This window comes from Staurois parvus, unplaced genomic scaffold, assembly GCF_062004578.1.
Source record: "Staurois parvus isolate SC_StPar_1 unplaced genomic scaffold, SC_StPar_1.0 ptg001817l, whole genome shotgun sequence".
Classification (NCBI taxonomy): domain Eukaryota; kingdom Metazoa; phylum Chordata; class Amphibia; order Anura; family Ranidae; genus Staurois; species Staurois parvus.
Window position 1 is genome coordinate 45,102 of NW_028319613.1, and position 18,676 is coordinate 63,777.

Genomic DNA, 18,676 nt, shown 5'->3' on the forward strand with positions numbered 1-18,676 from the left:
TGGAAGAAAAGTGAATATTAGACGATTCAAAAAAATGGCCGTGTTTGTATTCTTCTTTACTAACTCAAACATTCACTATATAAACTGAGAAATGTTTGAAGATTTTGCTTTCCTTTGAATGACTTCATGAATATTTGGTTGTAGTCGCACTGTTTCTGAGAACTGCTGTACATCTGTGTTGCATGGAGTCCCCCAACTTCTGGCCCCTGTGATCAGGTATTCCAGCCCAGGATGATTGGACCACATTCCACAGTTCTTCTCTATTTCTTGGTTTTGCCTCAGAAACGGCATTTTTGATGTCACCCCACAAGTTTTCTATTGAATGAAGATCCGGGGATTGGGCTGGCCACTCCATAACGTCCATCTTGTTGGTCTGGAACCAAGATGTTGCACGTTTACTGGTGTGTTTGGGGTCGTTGTCTTGTTGGAACCCCCATTTCAAGGGCATTTCCTCTTCAGCATAAGGCAGCATGACCTCTTCAACTATTCTGATGGATTCAAACTGATCCATGATCCCTGGTATGCGATAAATAGGCCCAACACCGTAGTATGAGAAACATCCCCGTATCATGATGCTTGCACCACCATGCTTCACGGTCTTCACAGTGTACTGTGGCTTGAATTCAGTGTTTGGGGGTCGTCTGACAAACTGTCTCCGCCCACTAGACCCAAAAAGAACAATCTTACTTTCATCAGTCCACAAAATGTTGCCCCATTTCTCTTTAGGCCGGTCAATGTGCTCTTTGGCAGATTGTAACCTCTTCAGCACATGTCTTTTTCCCAACAGTGGGACTTTGCGGGGACTTCTTGCAGATAGCTTGGCTTCACATCGGCGTCTTCTAATTGTAACAGTCCTCACAGGGAACGTCACACCTTCTTTCATCTTCCTGGAGCTGATTGTTGGCTGAGTCCGCCCCATTTTGGCTATTCTTCTATCCATTCCAATGGTAGTTTTTTGCTTTCTTCCACGTCTTTCAGGTTTTGGTGGCCATTTTAAAGCATTTGCCATCATTTTAGCTGAGCAGCCGATCATTTTCTGCACTTCTTTATATGTTTTCCGCTCTCCAATCATCTTTTTAATCAAGGTACACTGTTCTTCTGAACAATGTCTGGAACGACCCATTTTCCTCAGAATTTCAGAGAGAAATGCACTGTAACCAGCATGTCCAACATTTGCTGCCTTCCTTCCTTAAATAAGGGCAATAATTGCCACCTGTTTATCAAAGAATGAATGACCTCACTAATAGAACTCCACACTGTTATTATTGTGAACACGCCCCTTTCAATGAGTGATTCAATGACACAGAATCAGCAGCATGCATGTCATGACTGTTGGGTCTGTTGGATTTCTATGACTCTACTACACCTGCTAGGAAATTATTTGCCATGTAGAAATATCATTTCCACCAAAAACAGTGATTGATCCAGTTAGTGATGTCTGACTGCTATTATTTTGAACACAACTGAATACACACACATATATATATATATATATATAGATATATATATATACACAGTTTGGTCCATATATATTTGGACACAAGCTTAATTTTAGTTTTTTTCAGGTATTTACCAAAACATATTCGAGTTATAGTTCTATAATGGCTATGGGCGGACAGTGCGCTCTCTCCGGTTTAATTTGAGGTTATGTACATCCACATTGGAGGAAGGGTTTAGGAATTACAGCTGTTAAGGGTAGCCACCCCCCCTTTTGCAAGGGACCAAAAGTAATTGGACAATTGAAACAAAAGCTGTTTCATGGCCAGGTGTGGGCTACTCCGTCATTTCTTCATCAATTAAGCAGGTAAAAGGTCTGGAGTTTATTCTAAGTGTGGGATTTGCATTTGGAATCTATTGCTGTGAACCTCCATCATGCATTCAAAGGAGCTGTCCATGCAAGTGAATCAAGACATTGTAAGGCTTCAAAAAATAAACAAATCCATCAGAGAGATCGCTGCAACATTAGGAGCGTCCAAATCAATAGTTTGGTCCATTCTGAGGAAAGAAGAACGCACTGGTGAGCTCAGCAACATAAAAAGGCATGGACGTCCATGGAAGACAACTGTGGTCGATGATCACAGGAGGTGGGCGTATCATTGTCAAAGTCTACAATCAAGAGAAGACTTCACGAGAGCAAATACAGAGGGTTCACCACAAGGTGCAAATACAGAGGGTTCACCACAAGGTGCAAATACAGAGGGTTCACCACAAGGTGCAAACCATTCATAAGTCTGAAGAATAGAAAAGCCAGATAAGACTTTGCCAAAACACATCTAAAAAGCCGGACCAGTTCTGGAAAATCATTCTTTGGACGGATGAAACTAAGATGAATCTGTACCAGAATGACGGGAAGAACAAAGTGTGGAGAAGGCTTGGAACAGCTCATGATCCAAAGCACACAATGTTATCTGTACAACATGGTGGAGGCAGTGTGTTGGCATGGGTGGAGGCAGGCTGATGGCATGGGCATGCATGGCTTCCAGTGGCACTGGGTCATTGGTGGTTATTGATGATGTGACAGAAGACAGAAGCAGCCGGATGAATTCTGCCGTGTTTACAGATATACTGTCAGCCCAGATTTAGCCAAATGCAGCAAAGGTGATTGGATGGCGCTTCACAGTACAGATGGACAATGAAGCAAAACACACTGCAAAACAAACCCAGGAGCTTTTGAAGGAAAAGAAGTGGAATATTCTGCGATGGCCGAGTCAATCACCTGATCTCAACCCAATTGAGCATGCATTTCACTTGCTGAAGGCAAAACTAAATGCAGAAAAACCCACAAAGAACAACTAAAGACAGCTGCAGTTAGAGCCTGGCAAAGCATCAGAAAGGAGGAAACCCAGTCTTTGGTCATGTCCATGGGTTCCAAATTTCAGGAAATGCGTCAGAAAGGAGGAAACCCAGTCTTTGGTCATGTCCATGGGTTCCAGACTTCAGGCAAAGCATCAGAAAGGAGGAAACCCAGTCTTTGGTCATGTCCATGGGTTCCAAACTTCAGGAAATGCGTCAGAAAGGAGGAAACCCAGTCTTTGGTCTTGTCCATGGGTTCCAGACTTCAGGGAAAGCATCAGAAAGGAGGAAACCCAGTCTTGGGTCATGTCCATGGGTTCCAAACTTCAGGAAATGCGTCAGAAAGGAGGAAACCCAGTCTTTGGTCTTGTCCATGGGTTCCAGACTTCAGGGAAAGCATCAGAAAGGAGGAAACCCAGTCTTGGGTCATGTCCATGGGTTCCAAACTTCAGGAAATGCGTCAGAAAGGAGGAAACCCAGTCTTTGTTCATATCCATGGGTTCCAGACTTCAGGGAAAGCATCAGAAAGGAGGAAACCCAGTCTTGGGTCATGTCCATGGGTTCCAGACTTCATTGCCAGTAAAGGATTCTCAACAAAATATTAAAAACCAACATTTTATTTATGATTATATTCATTTGTCCCAATTACTTTTGGTCCCTTGAAAAAAGGGGGAATTGGTTTCTTAAGAGCTGTAATTCCTAAACCCTTCCTCCAATTTGGATGTACATAACCTCAAATTAAACCTGAGAGTATGCACTTTCAGCCCATATCCATTGGTAAATACCTGAAAAAAACTAAAAATGTGCTTATGTCCCAATATACTGGTATATGGACCTAACTGTGTATCTACCCAGAAGTGAGCCCCCCCCCTCACATTTGTGTAAACATTTGATTCTCTCTTTTCATGTGACAACACTGAAGAAATGACACTTTGCTACAATGTGACGTAGTCAGTGTACAGCTTGTATAACATGGAAATTTGCTGTCACCTTAAAATAACTCAACACACCGCCATTCATGTCTAAACCGCTGGCAACAAAAGCGAGTCCACCCCTAAGTGACAAGGTGCAAATTGGGCCCAATCAGCCATTTTCCCTCCCCGGGGTCATGTGACTCGTTCGTGTTACAAGGTCTCAGGTGTGAATGGGGAGCGGGTGGGTTACATTTGGTGTTATCGCTCTCACTCTCTCATACTGGTCACTGGAAGTTCAACATGGCACCTCATGGCAAAGAACTCTGAGGATCTAAAAAAAAAAGAATTGTTGCTCTACATAAAGATGGCCTAGGATATAAGAAGATTGCCAAGACCCTGAAACTGAGCTGCAGCACGGTGGCCGAGACCATACAGAGGTTTAACAGGACAGGTTCCACTCAGAACAGGCCTCGCCATGGTCCACCAAAGAAGTTGAGTGCACGTGCTCAGCGTCATATCCAGAGGTTGTCGTTGGGAAATAGACGTATGAGTGCTGCCAGCATTGCTGCAGAGGGTGAAGGGGTGAGGGGTCAGCCTGTCAGTGCTCAGACCATATGCCGCACACTGCATCACATTGGTCTGCATGGCTGTCATCCCAGAAGGAAGCCTCTTCTAAAGATGATGCACAACAAAGCCCGCAAATAGTTTGATGAAGACAAGCAGACTAAGGACATGGATTACTGGGACCATGTCCTGTGGTCTGATGACACCAACATAAACTGATTTTGTCCAGATGGTGTCAGGCGTGTGTGGCGGCAACCAGGTGAGGAGTACAAAGACAAGTGTGTCTTGCCTACAGTCAAGCATGGTGGTGGGAGTGTCATGGTCTGGGGCTGCATGAGTGCTGTCAGCACTGGGGAGCTACAGATCATTGAGGGAACCATGAATGCCAACAGGTACTGTGACATACTGAAGCAGAACATGATCCCCTCCCTTGAGAGACTGGGCCGCATGGCAGTATTCCAACATAACGACCCCAAACACACCTCCAAGACCACCACTGCCTTGCTAAAGAAGCTGAGGGTAAAGGTGATGGACTGGCCAAGCATGTCTCCAGACCTGAACTCTACTGAGCATCTGTGGGGATTCCTCAAACGGAAGGTGGAGGAGCGCAAGGTCTCTAATATCCACCGGCTCCGTGATGTCGTCATGGAGGAGTCGAAGAGGACTCCAGTGGCAACCTGTGAAGCTCTGGTGACCTCCATGCCCAAGAGGGTTAAGGCAATGCTGAAAAATAATGGTGGCCACACAAAATATTGACCCTTTGGGCCCACACAGAACATGGAAAAGCAATTATTTTAGTAAAAATAAACTGCTAAATATCAGCAGTATATAGCAGTCTTGTGACTTCTATCAGTGTCCAGCAGAACGCTGGTTAAAGCTTGTAGGCAGGCTTTTCATTCTCCCCCGATTGTCCTATGAGTCTGTATAATCCCTGACTCTCTGTCTGGACAGTGCTGATTGGCCCTGTGCTGATCACATGCACCCTCCCAAAAAAAAAAAAAAAAGACTCTAGCAATACCCACTAAGCTGAGCATGACAGCTTGCTCCTAAGGCTCTCCTCTATTAGCAGATGGATCGGGGACACTTCAAAGACATGCTGGTAGGTTAATTACCTCCTGTGCAGAACTTACCAGAGTATGTTTATGTATGTGTGATAGGGACCTTGGATTGTAAGCTCCCTGAGGACAGGGACTGATCAATACAATATCTAAAGGAATGAGTAAATGATCTGCACTATATAAGTGCCTGTAATAAATAATTCTGATTGAAGAACACTGCCGGCGCTGGACAGAGGGAGGAAGTCTGGGACCGTGTTGGAGCGTGCAGATCAGAAGTGTATATAGAAGGATGGGGAATCCACAGAAATAAAATATATAGTTGGAGTTCTACTTTAAATGATGTTTTCCAATGAAGGTGTTCAGGTCAAGGGGCTCTGCCTTTTTGCTGCCTTTTTGCATTCAATTTGAGCTTTAAGGCGCATGCGTTTGGAAACAAAAGCAGTAATTGGCTTCCTTTGACTTCAATGCAAACATTTCCAGAGCATCTGCCACATTCAAAGAAACTCAACTCAAACCAGGTCAGCCGCAGCCTCAGAAATGCCATCCACATGGCACCATTGAAGTAAAAAAGTACAGATCTGAGACTGATGTGCGTTTCAAAAGCCGGGAAACGAGAGCCTGTCTATGTGAGCTCCGAAAATGCTGGTAAATCTTGTGCCAGCTCCACATTTTTACCCATCTGACATTGTGACATTCACCTCCGTCGCTGAACTTCATAAACTGCTGAGTTTATTTCTCACGTATCACGTACCTGAAGGGGATGGCTTCCCTTATAACTCTGGTCCAAACACCCCTGGAATAGTAACAGCATCTGTGGCACTCTGTGCCCTTTCATTCCCTGAGGGCCCAGCCCCCAGGTACTTACCTTCTGGTAGGTGACTTGGCAGAAAGGTGCTCATGTAGACCACAGGAGATATCACCGAGGAACCGAGGCAAGGGTCCCACTGAGGAGCAGACTGGAACTATGACTGGCTGAAACACTAGCCAAGTGCAATGACAGGCAGGCAGAGGGAGACAAGTCCAAGGGCAGGCTGGGTCAGCAATGGGAAAGCAGATCTCAGGACCAGGTTTCAAGTAGCTGGGTTAGCCACATCCTGACTCACCAGAACCCACACCAGACTGCAAGCTTGTCCCAAGACAGGTGGAGGTCAGCAACTGGGGAAGCAGATAGGGCAGAATGTAGAATCATGGTCAGAAAAAAGGATGAGGTCACAATGGGAAGGAAGCAGAATCCTGATCTAGAAGCAACCTGAGGTCACAGCAAAAGATCAGCTAGGTCAGGGTTTCTCAACCAGGGTTCCATGGAATCATACGGTTCCTCCAAAGCTTGCTAGGGGTTTCTTGAGCAATGAGCATGGTCCAAGGCAAGTGGAGGCCAGCAACCGGGAAGACAGTTAGCAGGCAGGGCGGAATGTAGAATCATGGTTAGGAAAAAGGATGAGGTCACACTGGAAAGGAAGTTGAGTCTTGGTCAAGAGGCAACCTGAGGTCACAACAAAAGATCAGCTCAGTCAGGGTTTCCCAACCAGGATTCCATGGAATCATAGGGTTCCTCCAGAGGTTGCTAGGGGTTCCTTTAGCAATGAGCAATTTCTCTCTCTCTGATAACTTCCCACTGACACCATTGATCCTTTTAGCTGTCTGTAAGGTGGGAATTCCTCCCAATGATGACAAGGAGCATTCTTGCTAACGTATCAGGAGTTGTAGATGTAGTAATTTTTAGCAGGGGTTCTCTGCAACTGGAAAGTTATTTCAAGAGTTCCTCTGTGTTGAAAAGGTGGAGAAGGTACAGAGGTAAGCTGTAGTCAGGAACTATCCCAGGTAGAACTGGAAATCAGAGACATGCCATGGTCAAGAACTAGCCCAAGGTTAATAGTAGGCCGGCAGAGGGAGACAAGTCCAAGCACAGGCTGGGTCAGCAATGGGAAATCGGATCTAAGAAACAGGTTCAGGGATCAAGTAGCAGGGACAGCCACTTCCTGACTCACCAGAACCCATGTCACACCCATGTCACACTGGAAGCATGGTCGAAGACTGATGGAGGTCAACAACCGGGAAGGCAGATAGCAGGCAGGGAGGAATGTAAAATCATGGTCAGGAAAAAGGATGAGGTCACACTAGGAAGGAAGCAGAATCTTGGTCAAGAGGCAACCTGAGGTCACAACAAAAGATCAGCTAGGTCAGGGTTTCTCAACCAGGGTTCCATGGAATCATAGGGTTCCTCCAGAGGTTGATAGGGGTTCCTTGAGCAATCAGCAATTTCTCCCTCACAGATAAAATCCTGAAAAAAATGAATTTCCATGCGCACTTTGTTCCTTGAACTAACATTCACTTCTCATTTACATGAGCCTTTTTTCTTTTCCAGTGCTTCGTCTTTCTACTAATGCAGGACAGTGGAAGGAACCTGCCAGCAAGGTGACCCATGCCTTGGTCAACATCAGGTACGAGATCTGCTGTTTGATGTCTTGAAATGCTGAGGATTTCGCAATTGTTTATTCTAATTTAACTGTATCATGGACCAAACCATCATTCTTTAGAGTGCCACTGACGCGTTTCGTCCTCCGGTCTTGTTAAAGGGAGCAAAGATTTGGCTCCCTGTTTACTGAAGGTATTACCTGTCCCTTGATCCCGCGGTGTCCCCTTCGCAGCCCGTTTCACCAGTTGCCCTGTGTTCCCAGCTTGTAGCTTCACAGCTGGGAGCTGACTGTGCATGCGCGAGTAACGCTGCGCTTTGCGAATGGTCCCGTAGTCTTCTGGGGCCTGTCACGTGTCCCACAAGACTACGGGGAGGGAGGACAACTTCTGCTTCTGATCGCCTAGGTGATCGCAGTGGAAGTGGGAAAGTGGGAGCGGGTACCTGGTCCCCCCTGCTCCCCAAAGGTGAGTGGGGGCCCAGTCTTTAGAGCGGAGCTTCCCCTTTTGGGTGTAGTTCCTCTTTAAGTCTCAATTAAGAGGTTTCAACTTGCTGGATTTTTCCCATTCATTGTCTGTCTATCGATCTGTCTAGAGGGGTTGAGTGATACAAAAAGTAATAGCTGTGGGGGGGGATGGGCTGATAGAGGAAATAAATGTCAGCTTACTAGGTAGAAGCAGGATAGACTTTTTTAAAGAAAAAGATTTTCAGAAATCATCTAAAGGTGGATAGATTAGGAGATAAGTCGGACAGATTGGGGTAGGGAGTTCCATAGGATGGGAGAGGCTCAGGAGAAGTCATGGAGGCGAGCATGGGAAGAGGTGACACAGGAACTAGAGAGCAGAAGGTCTTGGGAGGATCGAAGAGAGCGGTTTGGTTGATATTTTGAGACCAGGTTGGTGATGTAGCTGAGGGCAGAGTTGTGCATGGCTTTGTAAGTTATTGTTAGTATTTTGAATTGAATACATTGGGTGAGTGGATGTCAGTGGAGGGATTGGAAGAGAGGGGTGGAGGACACTGAGTGGATGTCAGTGGAGGGATTGGAAGAGAGGGGTGGAGGCCAGTGGAGGGATTGGCAGAGAGGGGTGGAGGCCAGTAAAGGGATTGGCAGAGAGGGGTGGAGAACACTGAGTGGAAGTTAGTGGAGGGATTGGCAGAGAGGGATGGAGGACACTGACTGGAAGCCAGTGGAGGGATTGGCAGAGAGGGGTGGAGGCCAGTAGAGGGATTGGCAGAGAGGGATGGAGGACACTGAGTGGAGGCCAGTGGAGGGATTGGCAGAGAGGGGTGGAGGCCAGTAGAGGGATTGGCAGAGAGGGATGGAGGACACTGAGTGGAGGCCAGTGGAGGGATTGGCAGAGAGGGGTGGAGGACACTGAGTGGAGGTCAGTGGAGGGATTGGCAGAGAGGGATGGAGGACACCGAGTGGAGGCCAGTGGAGGGATTGGCAGAGAGGGATGGAGGACACTGAGTGGAGGCCACTGGAAGGATTGGCAGAGAGGGATGGAGGACACTGAGTGGAGGTCAGTGGAGGGATTGGCAGAGAGGGATGGAGGACACTGAGTGGAGGCCAGTGGAGGGATTGGCAGAGAGGGGTGGAGGACACTGAGTGGAGGTCAGTGGAGGGATTGGCAGAGAGGGATGGAGGACACCGAGTGGAGGCCAGTGGAGGGATTGGCAGAGAGGGATGGAGGACACCGAGTGGAGGCCAGTGGAGGGATTGGCAGAGAGGGGTGGAGGACACTGAGTGGAGGTCAGTGGAGGGATTGGCAGAGAGGGATGGAGGACACTGAGTGGAGGCCAGTGGAGGGATTGGCAGAGAGGGGTGGAGGACACTGAGTGGAGGTCAGTGGAGGGATTGGCAGAGAGGGATGGAGGACACTGAGTGGAGGCCAGTGGAGGGATTGGCAGAGAGGGATGGAGGACACCGAGTGGAGGCCAGTGGAGGGATTGGCAGAGAGGGGTGGAGGACACTGAGTGGAGGTCAGTGGAGGGATTGGCAGAGAGGGATGGAGGACACTGAGTGGAGGCCAGTGGAGGGATTGGCAGAGAGGGGTAGCAGACACTGAATGGTTGGTGAGGTGGATGAGCCTGGCAGCAGCATTCATGATGGACTGGAGGGGGGGGATAGCCTATGTAAAGTAAGCCAAAAGTTGTCAGTTTGTTTGCCGTGTGGCGAGGTCCAGTACCAGAGGTTATGATGGCAAAACGGGAAACGGTCGTCTGATGAGCATAAGCGCGATCTCCGTGGTCATCTGATCGAAAGTGACAAAAGGACATTGTACAGGATTGTGATCCGGAATAAGAAAAACCGCTGCTGCAAAAGTGACTGCAGAGCTCAATCTCAGTCCCGTGAAGACTGCACTGTATACAGCATGAACATGGATTTTGCTGGAGGCACACTTGAATGGCGCCCTCCCGGAACATCTGTAGGCTGTCATCTGTATGATGTGATCTGCCATCCGCACATATGTAAGCCGGCAGGACGGGCGGAGAGGCAGATCACTGAGTACGTTTAACGCCGGAGACGGAACGTTTCCGACAGATAATACCTTTCATCCTGATCAGTGACACGCGTGTTTGTTCCCGCTCCTCATTGCCATGTGTAGTCACGCCATTCTCTAAGCGGAACGCTCTGATAACCGATGAACCAGTGGATTTTCCTGGACGCCGATTGTTCACAGAGACGTTGTGGATTTATCATCTCCCCGGGACAGGCAAACACTATAAATATCCCCGCCGTGTCTAATGGCCAGTCGATATTTCAGACAGATTGTTTCGGGTATTTCAGCAAACGATTATTCGGAGTTGTGTTGCGCAGATCTAGCTCACCGGCAGATGTCTGACGTAGGGAGAATATATCCCGATTGAAGCTGCATACTGCAGCAATGTCTACACCGGATGATGATCTGTGGAGGGATGATCCTCCGATCTGTTAGAGATGGTGTACTACAATGCACATCCCTCCGAGGGCCATGTCTGCCTGCATGGGGATGTATAGGTGTTCCGTGCTTCTCAGTGCCGGCAATCCTGTTCATGTCGCAGTGTGCACTCGGGGCCTCGCTCCCACACCGCTTACAAAATGCAGCTGCTGCACGGAACTCTGGGCACCGCCCTTGTACGGGCATTTGCTGTAGTGCGCCTATGCTAAAAAGGCCAAAATCAGGGGTACGCAACCTTTCAGAAGTGGAAATCTACCTGGACAACATGGTGAAAATCAGAGATCCCGAAGGGGCAACGGACTGTAAACCCCCCCACCCCCCCCTAAAAAAAAACCCCCAAAAACCTATCAAGCCCCCAGCAAAAAGATGGCATGAACAACACATAGTGTATCACAGTAGTGTCCTGTGCCCCCTCCCCCACTCCTCAGTAGTATCTTCTCCCCCCCCTACAGTAGTGTCCTGTGCCCCCTCCCACTCTCCACAGTAGTGTCTTCTCCCCCCCCACAGTAGTGTCTTCTGCCCCACTTCACATCATCCCCCCCACAGTAATGTCCGCTGCCCCTTCTCATCACCCCCTACAGTAGTGTTCTCTGTCTCTGCCCCCCACAATAGTGTCTTATGCCCCCTTCACAACTCCCCCCCGCACAGTAGTGTCCTCTGCCCCTGTGCCCCCTCCAGATAGTAGTGTCCTCTGCCCCCTTCACATCACCCCCCCCCCCCACCCACAGTAGTGTCTTTTCCCCCCACAGTAGTGTCCTCTGTTTCTGCCCCCTACAGTAGTGTCTTCTGCTGCCACCCCTTCGCACAGTAGTGTCTTCTCCCCCCTTCACATCACCCCCCCACAGTAATGTCCTCTGCCCCTTCTCATCACCCCCCACAGTAGTGTTCTCTGTCTCTGCCCCCCACAGTAGTGTCTTCTCCCCCCTTCACATCACCCCCCCCCCCCACAGTAATGTCCTCTGCCCCTTCTCATCACCCCCCACAGTAGTGTCTTCTCCCCCCTTCACATCATCCCCCCACAGTTATTTACTCTGCCCTGCACAGTAATGTCCTCTGCCCCTTCACATCACCCCCCCACAGTAATGTCCTCTGCCCCTTCTCATCACCCCCCCACAGTAATGTCCTCTGCCCCTTCTCATCACCCCCCACAGTGTCCTCTGTCTCTGCCCCCCACAGTAGTGTCTTCTCCCCTCTTCCCCCCACAGTAGTGTTTTATGCCCCCTTCACAACTCCCCCACCACAATAACGTACTCTACCCTCCACAGTAGTGTCCTCTGCTCCCTTCACACCATCCCCCCCCCCCCACAGTAATGTACTCTGCCCAACACAGTAGTGTCCTCTGCTCCCTTCACACAATCCCCCCCCCCTCCTCCACAGTAATGTACTCTGCCCAACACAGTAGTGTCCTCTGCTGTCACCCCTTCCCACAGTAGTGTCTTCTCCTCCCTCCCCTGACAGTAGTGTGTTCTGCCCCCCTTCACATAATTCCCCCCCCCCCCAGTCATTTACTCTGCAACCGGCCACCCTACAGCAATGTCCTCTTCCCCCTTCTCATCGCCCCCCACAGTAGTGTTCTCCATTTGCCCCCCACCGTTGCCACAGTAGTGTCCTCTGCCCCTGTGCCCCCTCCACATAGTAGTGTCCTCTGCCCCCTTGACATCACTCCCCACCGTAGTGTCCTCTGCCCCCCTCCATATCGTCCTCCCCCCCCAACAGTACTCTGCCCACCACAGTAGTGTGTTCTGTCCCCTTCACATCACCCCCTACGGTGGTGTCTTCTCCCCCCCCTCTTCCCCACAGTAGTGTCTTCTTCCCCTCTCTTCCACACAGTAGTTTCCTCTGCCCCCTTCGCATCACCCCCACAGTAGTGTCTTCTGCCCCCCTTCAGATCACCCCCACAGTAGTGTCTTCTGCCCCCCTTCAGATCACCCCCACAGTAGTGTCTTCTGCCCCCCTTCAGATCACCCCCACAGTAGTGTCTTCTGCCCCCCTTCAGATCATCCCCACAGTAGTGTCTTCTGCCCCCCTTCAGATCACCCCCACAGTAGTGTCTTCTGCCCCCCTTCAGATCACCCCCCCCCCAGTCATTTAGCATGTCTATACATACAGAACAGCTGTACTCTATGTAAACCTACTCAGAAGGTTCACCTCCATGTGTGTTTGCTGTCACCCACTGCAGCCACAATTCACAGAGAACCTCACATGGTCAGTGGGAGTGTGCTTCCTAAAGCTTGTGTCATGTGACGTCCTCTTTCTCTGCCTCCTGTATTGCCAAAGCAGGCTTAAATTTCATTGGTGGCTCAGTATCCTCTCATTTTTTTGTATCGTGAGAGAGAGCGAGGAGTCTGCTGTGGGTGTATTTGTGAATCTATTCCTCAGCATCAGAGTCCGGGGTTCTCAGACCACCCGACTGTCCGGAGGGACTGGAGGGACCTTGATATCTCAGGATTTGCTTTTCCCGCTTTATTGGGACTGTATCTTTAATACTTCTGCTGTATCCGCTGCCTGGATATTGCCTTGTAAAAGTTCCCTTCCCGGGATGTGACGGGACTGTACGCCTCGGTGACGGATCCCAGGGGGGCTCCTGTCTGCATAAAGACAGATTATTCATTTTTTTTCCCTTCTCTACCAGATGGGACCTGGAAAGGTTAATCTTTTCATACCAGTTAAGTTTCCTCCGGAGACACGCTGGCATATCCTTCATGCTTTCATCATTTTTTATTACACCTACATTGCGGCAAGCCTATAGATCATACAGATATTCCTCGGCTACGAGCCGCGCTTCCGTCGTGGTGCCGCTTCTTGGTCGCAGGGGCCCCATGCTGCCGGTTCCTACAATGTCCAATATACAAAGGGGAAATCTGGATCAACAAGTTCCAGTCCGGGCCGATTGTGACCTTTTCTCTCCTACATGTAAAAACCATCTTTTTTTTTTTTTTTCCTAGAAAACTACATTATATATATTTAGCAGCAGAGACCCCGGAGAATAAAATGGTGGGTGTTGCACAGGTCTCATCCCTTCTGAGTCATTACTTCTCTCCGCCCCTCTGCCCACCTCCAAGCACTGTCACTTGGTTCCACCTCCTACCCACCTCCAAACACTGTCACTCGGTTCCACCCCCTACCCGCCTCCAAGCCCTGTCACTTGGTTCCACCCCCTACCCGCCTCCAAGCCCTGTCACTCGGTTCCACCCCCTACCAGCCTCCAAGCACGTCATTCGGTTCCACCCCCTACCCACCTCCAAGCACTGTCACTCGGTTCCACCCCCTGCCCACCTCCAAGCACTGTCACTCGGTTCCACCCCCTGCCCACCTCCAAGCACTGTCATTCAGTTCCGCCCCCTACCCACCTCCAAGCACTGTCACTCGTTTCCGCCCCCTACCAACCTCCAAGCACTGTCACTCGTTTCCGCCCCCTACCAACCTCCAAGCACTGTCACTCGTTTCCGCCCCCTACCAACCTCCAAGCACTGTCACTCGTTTCCGCCCCCTACCCACCTCCAAGCGCTGTCACTCGGTTCCGCCCCCTACCCACCTCCAAGCACTGTCACTCAGTTCCGCCCCCTACCCACCTTCAAGCGCTGTCACTCGGTTCCACCTCCTACCAACCTCCTACCCACCTCCGAGCACTGTCACTCATTTCCGCCCCCTACCCACCTCCATGCACTGTCACTCGGGTCCACCTCCTACCCACCTCCAAGCACTGTCACTTGGTTCCACCCCCTACCCACCTCCGAGCACTGTCACTCATTTCCGCCCCCTACCCACCTCCAATCGCTGTCACTCAGTTCCACCCCCTGCCCACCTCCAAGTACTGTCACTCAGTTCCGCCACCTACCCACCTCCAAGCACCGTCACTCAGTTCCACCTCCTACCCACCTCCAAGCACTGTCACTCGGTTCCACCTTCTACCCACCTCCAAGCACTGTCACTTGGTTCCGCCCCCTACCCACCTCCAATCGCTGTCACTCGGTTCCACCCCCTACCCACCTCCAAGTACTGTCACTCAGTTCCGCCCCCTACCCACCTCCAAGCACTGTCACTCGTTTCCGCCCCCTACCCACCTCCAAGCACCGTCACTCGTTTCCGCCCCCTACCCACCTCCAAGCACCTTCACTCGTTTCCGCCCCCTACCCACCTCCAAGCACCGTCACTCGGTTCCACCCCCTACCCACCTCCAAGCACCGTCACTCGGTTCCACCCCCTACCCACCTCCAAGCACCGTCACTCGGTTCCACCCCCTACCCACCTCCAAGCACCGTCACTCGGTTCCACCCCCTACCCACCTCCAAGCACCGTCACTCGGTTCCACCCCCTACCCACCTCCAAGCACCGTCACTCGGTTCCACCCCCTACCCACCTCCAAGCACCGTCACTCGGTTCCACCCCCTACCCACCTCCAAGCACCGTCACTCGGTTCCACCCCCTACCCACCTCCAAGTACTGTCACTCGGTTCCACCTCCTACCCACCTCCAAGCACCGTCACTCGGTTCCACCTCCTACCCACTCCAAGTACTGTCATTCGGTTCCACCTCCTACCCACCTCCAAGTACTGTCACTCGGTCCCACCCCCTACCCACCTCCAAGCGCTGTCACTCGGTTCCGCCCCCTACCCACCTCCAAGCACCGTCACTCGGTTCCACCCCCTACCCACCTCCCAGTACCTCTCCTTTCAGAGAATACAGAGCCAATTATAATTTTGTGGTGCTAAATAAGTGGTATGGTATTTGTTAATGATAACAAGAAAAACAGCGCTTCTTCTTGAGAGCTCAAGAAGAAGGGAGTACATCTCCCAAAACGCATCAGCCTACCTAATTAAGGGTCTCCCGTCACTTGGACCGTCAATGAGGTAGACTGACGCGTTTCAAGAGACGTACTGCCTTCAGCACTCAAGAAGAAGGTAGTACGTCTCCCGAAACAGGTCAGCCTTTTTCATTAAGGATCTCCTGTCACTTGGACCCTTAATGAGGTAGGCTGATGCGTTCCGGGAGACGTACTACCTTCTTCAGAGCTCAAGAAGAGAGTATGTCTCCTGAAACGTGTCAGCCTACCTAACTAAGGGTCTCCCGTCACAGCCTACCTAATTAAGGGTCTCCTGTCACATGGACCCTTAATGAGGTAGGCTGACACATTTTGGGAGACGTACTTCCTTTTCAGAGCTCAAGAAGGGAGTACATCTCCCTAAACGCGTCAGCCTTCCTCATTAAGGGTCTCCCATCACTTTGGACCATCACCACTGACTCCTGGTCTCTGTTTTAATCTCCTCTGGTTTGTAAATATGCACTTTTATGCATTTTTATAAACTCGTGTCTCCCCGCGGTAATGCAGGAAGAGAGCACTCCCTGTTTTTTGCTTTTGTTCAAAAGCTAATCCTTGTAAGCACCCCTGTTAGTGGTCAACAGTTTGTCTCAACCCTCCTACTGCTATACCTGCAGCACAGTTTGTTCTGTTGAAAAACAACAGACTTCTTGGCTGGATCACCTGGTGATTATAAAGATAAGAAAGCCTAAAAAAGAAAACAAATGTAGCCGCCACATCTGAGAATCGGTAAGCTGCATTAATGCCAGTGACAGGCCGCATCGTGTGTGTCGTGTTTGATTCATGCACACGGTTTCCCTTTTAATTGGCAGTGTATCCCCGGCGTAGAACTGCTTGGCGCTGTGCTTGTTCCTTCCATGCTGAACCTCATTAGAATGGATCCTGGATGAAGCCCGCTGTGCTCACCGCCCAGATCTGGATCATTAATGTCGCTTACCTGTGCTGCGCAGTGAGCCGGAGACTTAAAGCTGAACTCCAGACTTGCCCTTTTTGTCCACTCCTGCATCCAGTTCTGTTCTGTGTTTTAAGTTGCACATTGTCATCTTCACAACACATTCCCTGGAAGCTGCAGCAGCTTTCTGCCATTTTCAGGGTGAGACTTCAATCATCAATTCCCCATGAGGTAGGCTGACACGTTTCAGGAGATGTACTCCCTCTTTAGAGCTCAAGGAGAAGGGAGTATGTCTCCCGAAACGCGCCAGATACCTAATTCAGGGTTTCCCGTCACTTTGACCCTTAATGAGGTATACTGGCGCGTTTTGGGAAACGTACTCTCTTCTTCAGAGCTCAAGAAGAAGGGAGTACGTCTCCCGCAACGCGTCAGCCTACCTAATTAAGGGTCTCCCATCACTTGGACCCTTAATGAGGTAGACTGGGGCATTTCGGGAAACGTACTCCCTTCTTCAGAGCTCAAGAAGAAGGGAGTACATCTCCCAAAATGCGTCAGTCTACCTAATTAAGGGTCTCCCGTCACTTGGACCCTTAATGAGGTAGCCTGGCGCATTTCGGCAGACATACTCCCTTCTTCAGAGCTCATGAAGAAGGGAGTACATCTCCCAAAATGCGTCAGCCTACCTAATTAAGGGTCTCCCGTCACTTGGACCCTTAATGAGGTAGTCTGGTGCGTTTCCGTAGACATACTCCCTTCTTCAGAGCTCATGAAGAAGGTAGTACATCTCCCGAAACACGTCAGCCTTCCTCATTAAGGGTCTCCCGTCACTTGGCATTTAATGAGGCAGCTGGTGCATTTCGGGAGACGTAATCCCCTCTTCAGAGCTCAAGAAGAAGGGAGTACATCTCCCAAAACGCGTCAGCCTACCTAATTAAGGGTCTCCCGTCACTTGGACCCTTAATGAGGTAAACTGGCGCATTTCGGGAGACATACTCCCTTCTTCAGAGCTCATGAAGAAGGGAGTACGTCTCCTGAAACACTTCAACCTTCCTCATTAAGGGTCTCCTGTCACTTGGACCCTTAATGAGGTACTGACGCGTTTCGGAAGATGAACCCCCTTTTTAGAGCTCAAGAAGAAGGGAGTACATCTCTCGAAACACGTCAGACTACCTCATTTAGGGTCTCCCATCACTTGGACCCTTAATGAGGAGGGCTGACGTGTTTCGGGAGACGTACGCCCTTCAGAGCTCAAGTAGAAGGGCGTAAGTCTCCCGAAACTTGTCAGCCTACCTAATTAAGGGTCTCCCGTCACTTGGCCTTTAATGAGGTAGGCTGACGCATTTTGGGAGACGTACTCCCCTATTCAGATCGGGAAACCTTGGTACTGGTGAAGAAAAGCAAAAACAGGGTGCGCTCTCTTCGTGCGTTACCGCGGGGAGACACGAGTTTATTAAAATGCATAAAAGTGCATGCTCAGAAATCAGAGGAGATTAAAACAGAGACCAGGAATCATTGCTGAGGGTCCAAAGTGCCGGGAGACCCTTGATGAGGTAGTCTGACGCATTTCGGGAGGCGTACTCCCTTCAGAGCTCAAGAAGAAGGTAGTACGTCTCCTGAAACGCTTCAGCCTTCCTCATTAAGGGTCTCCCATCACTTGGCATTTAATGAGGTAGGCTGATATGTTTCGGGAGACTTATTCCCATTTTAGAGCTCAAGAAAAGGGCGTAAGTCTCCCGAAATGTGTCAGCCTATCTAATTAAGGGTCCAAGTGACGGGAGACCCTTAATGAGGAAGGCTGATGCGTTTCGGGAGACATACTCCCTTCTTCTTGAGTTCTGAAGTACATCTCCCGAAAAGCTGAAAGCTGAACTCCAGACTTGCCCTTTTGGTCCACTCTTGCATCCAGTTCTGTTCTGTGTTTTAAGTTGCACATTGTCATCTCCACAACACATTCCAGCAGCAAATTATCCTTCAGCAACAATAGATCGCTCCCTCATCAAAAGACCCCCTCCCCCCCGGCAACAATAGACCCGCCAGCATCAATAGACCCTCCTGCACACCCCAGCACCCCTTGCAATTACATACATTCAGTGCTGGAGATGCCGGAACTGTGTCCCCCCTCGTTGCCGCTGAAAAAAAGCCATGTTCATTTGTGTATTAGCTTGGACAAATTATTTGATTTCCCATATGAGAGTTTCCACTCTTCCTGTTGAGTTTTTACTTTTACTTCCTCCTTAGAGAGTGGAGTTGGAGGAGTGGAAACACTCAAAAACCCAAGGTG

The 18,676-nt window shown here is 49.9% G+C and overlaps 1 protein-coding gene across 1 annotated transcript in view; it reads left to right on the forward strand.

Annotated features, from left to right (window-relative positions):
- The window catches only part of LOC149434156 (armadillo-like helical domain-containing protein 3), a gene marked incomplete at its 3' end in the record, with an annotated part of 51,527 nt that extends 43,757 nt beyond the window's left edge, over window positions 1-7,770 (forward strand). The window contains exon 5 of the mRNA XM_089664034.1: window positions 7,695-7,770. Within this exon, the coding sequence (XP_089520160.1) occupies window positions 7,695-7,770 (76 nt within the window). The remainder of the gene's footprint in view (window positions 1-7,694) is intronic.
- Between the last annotated feature and the right edge of the window lie 10,906 nt (window positions 7,771-18,676).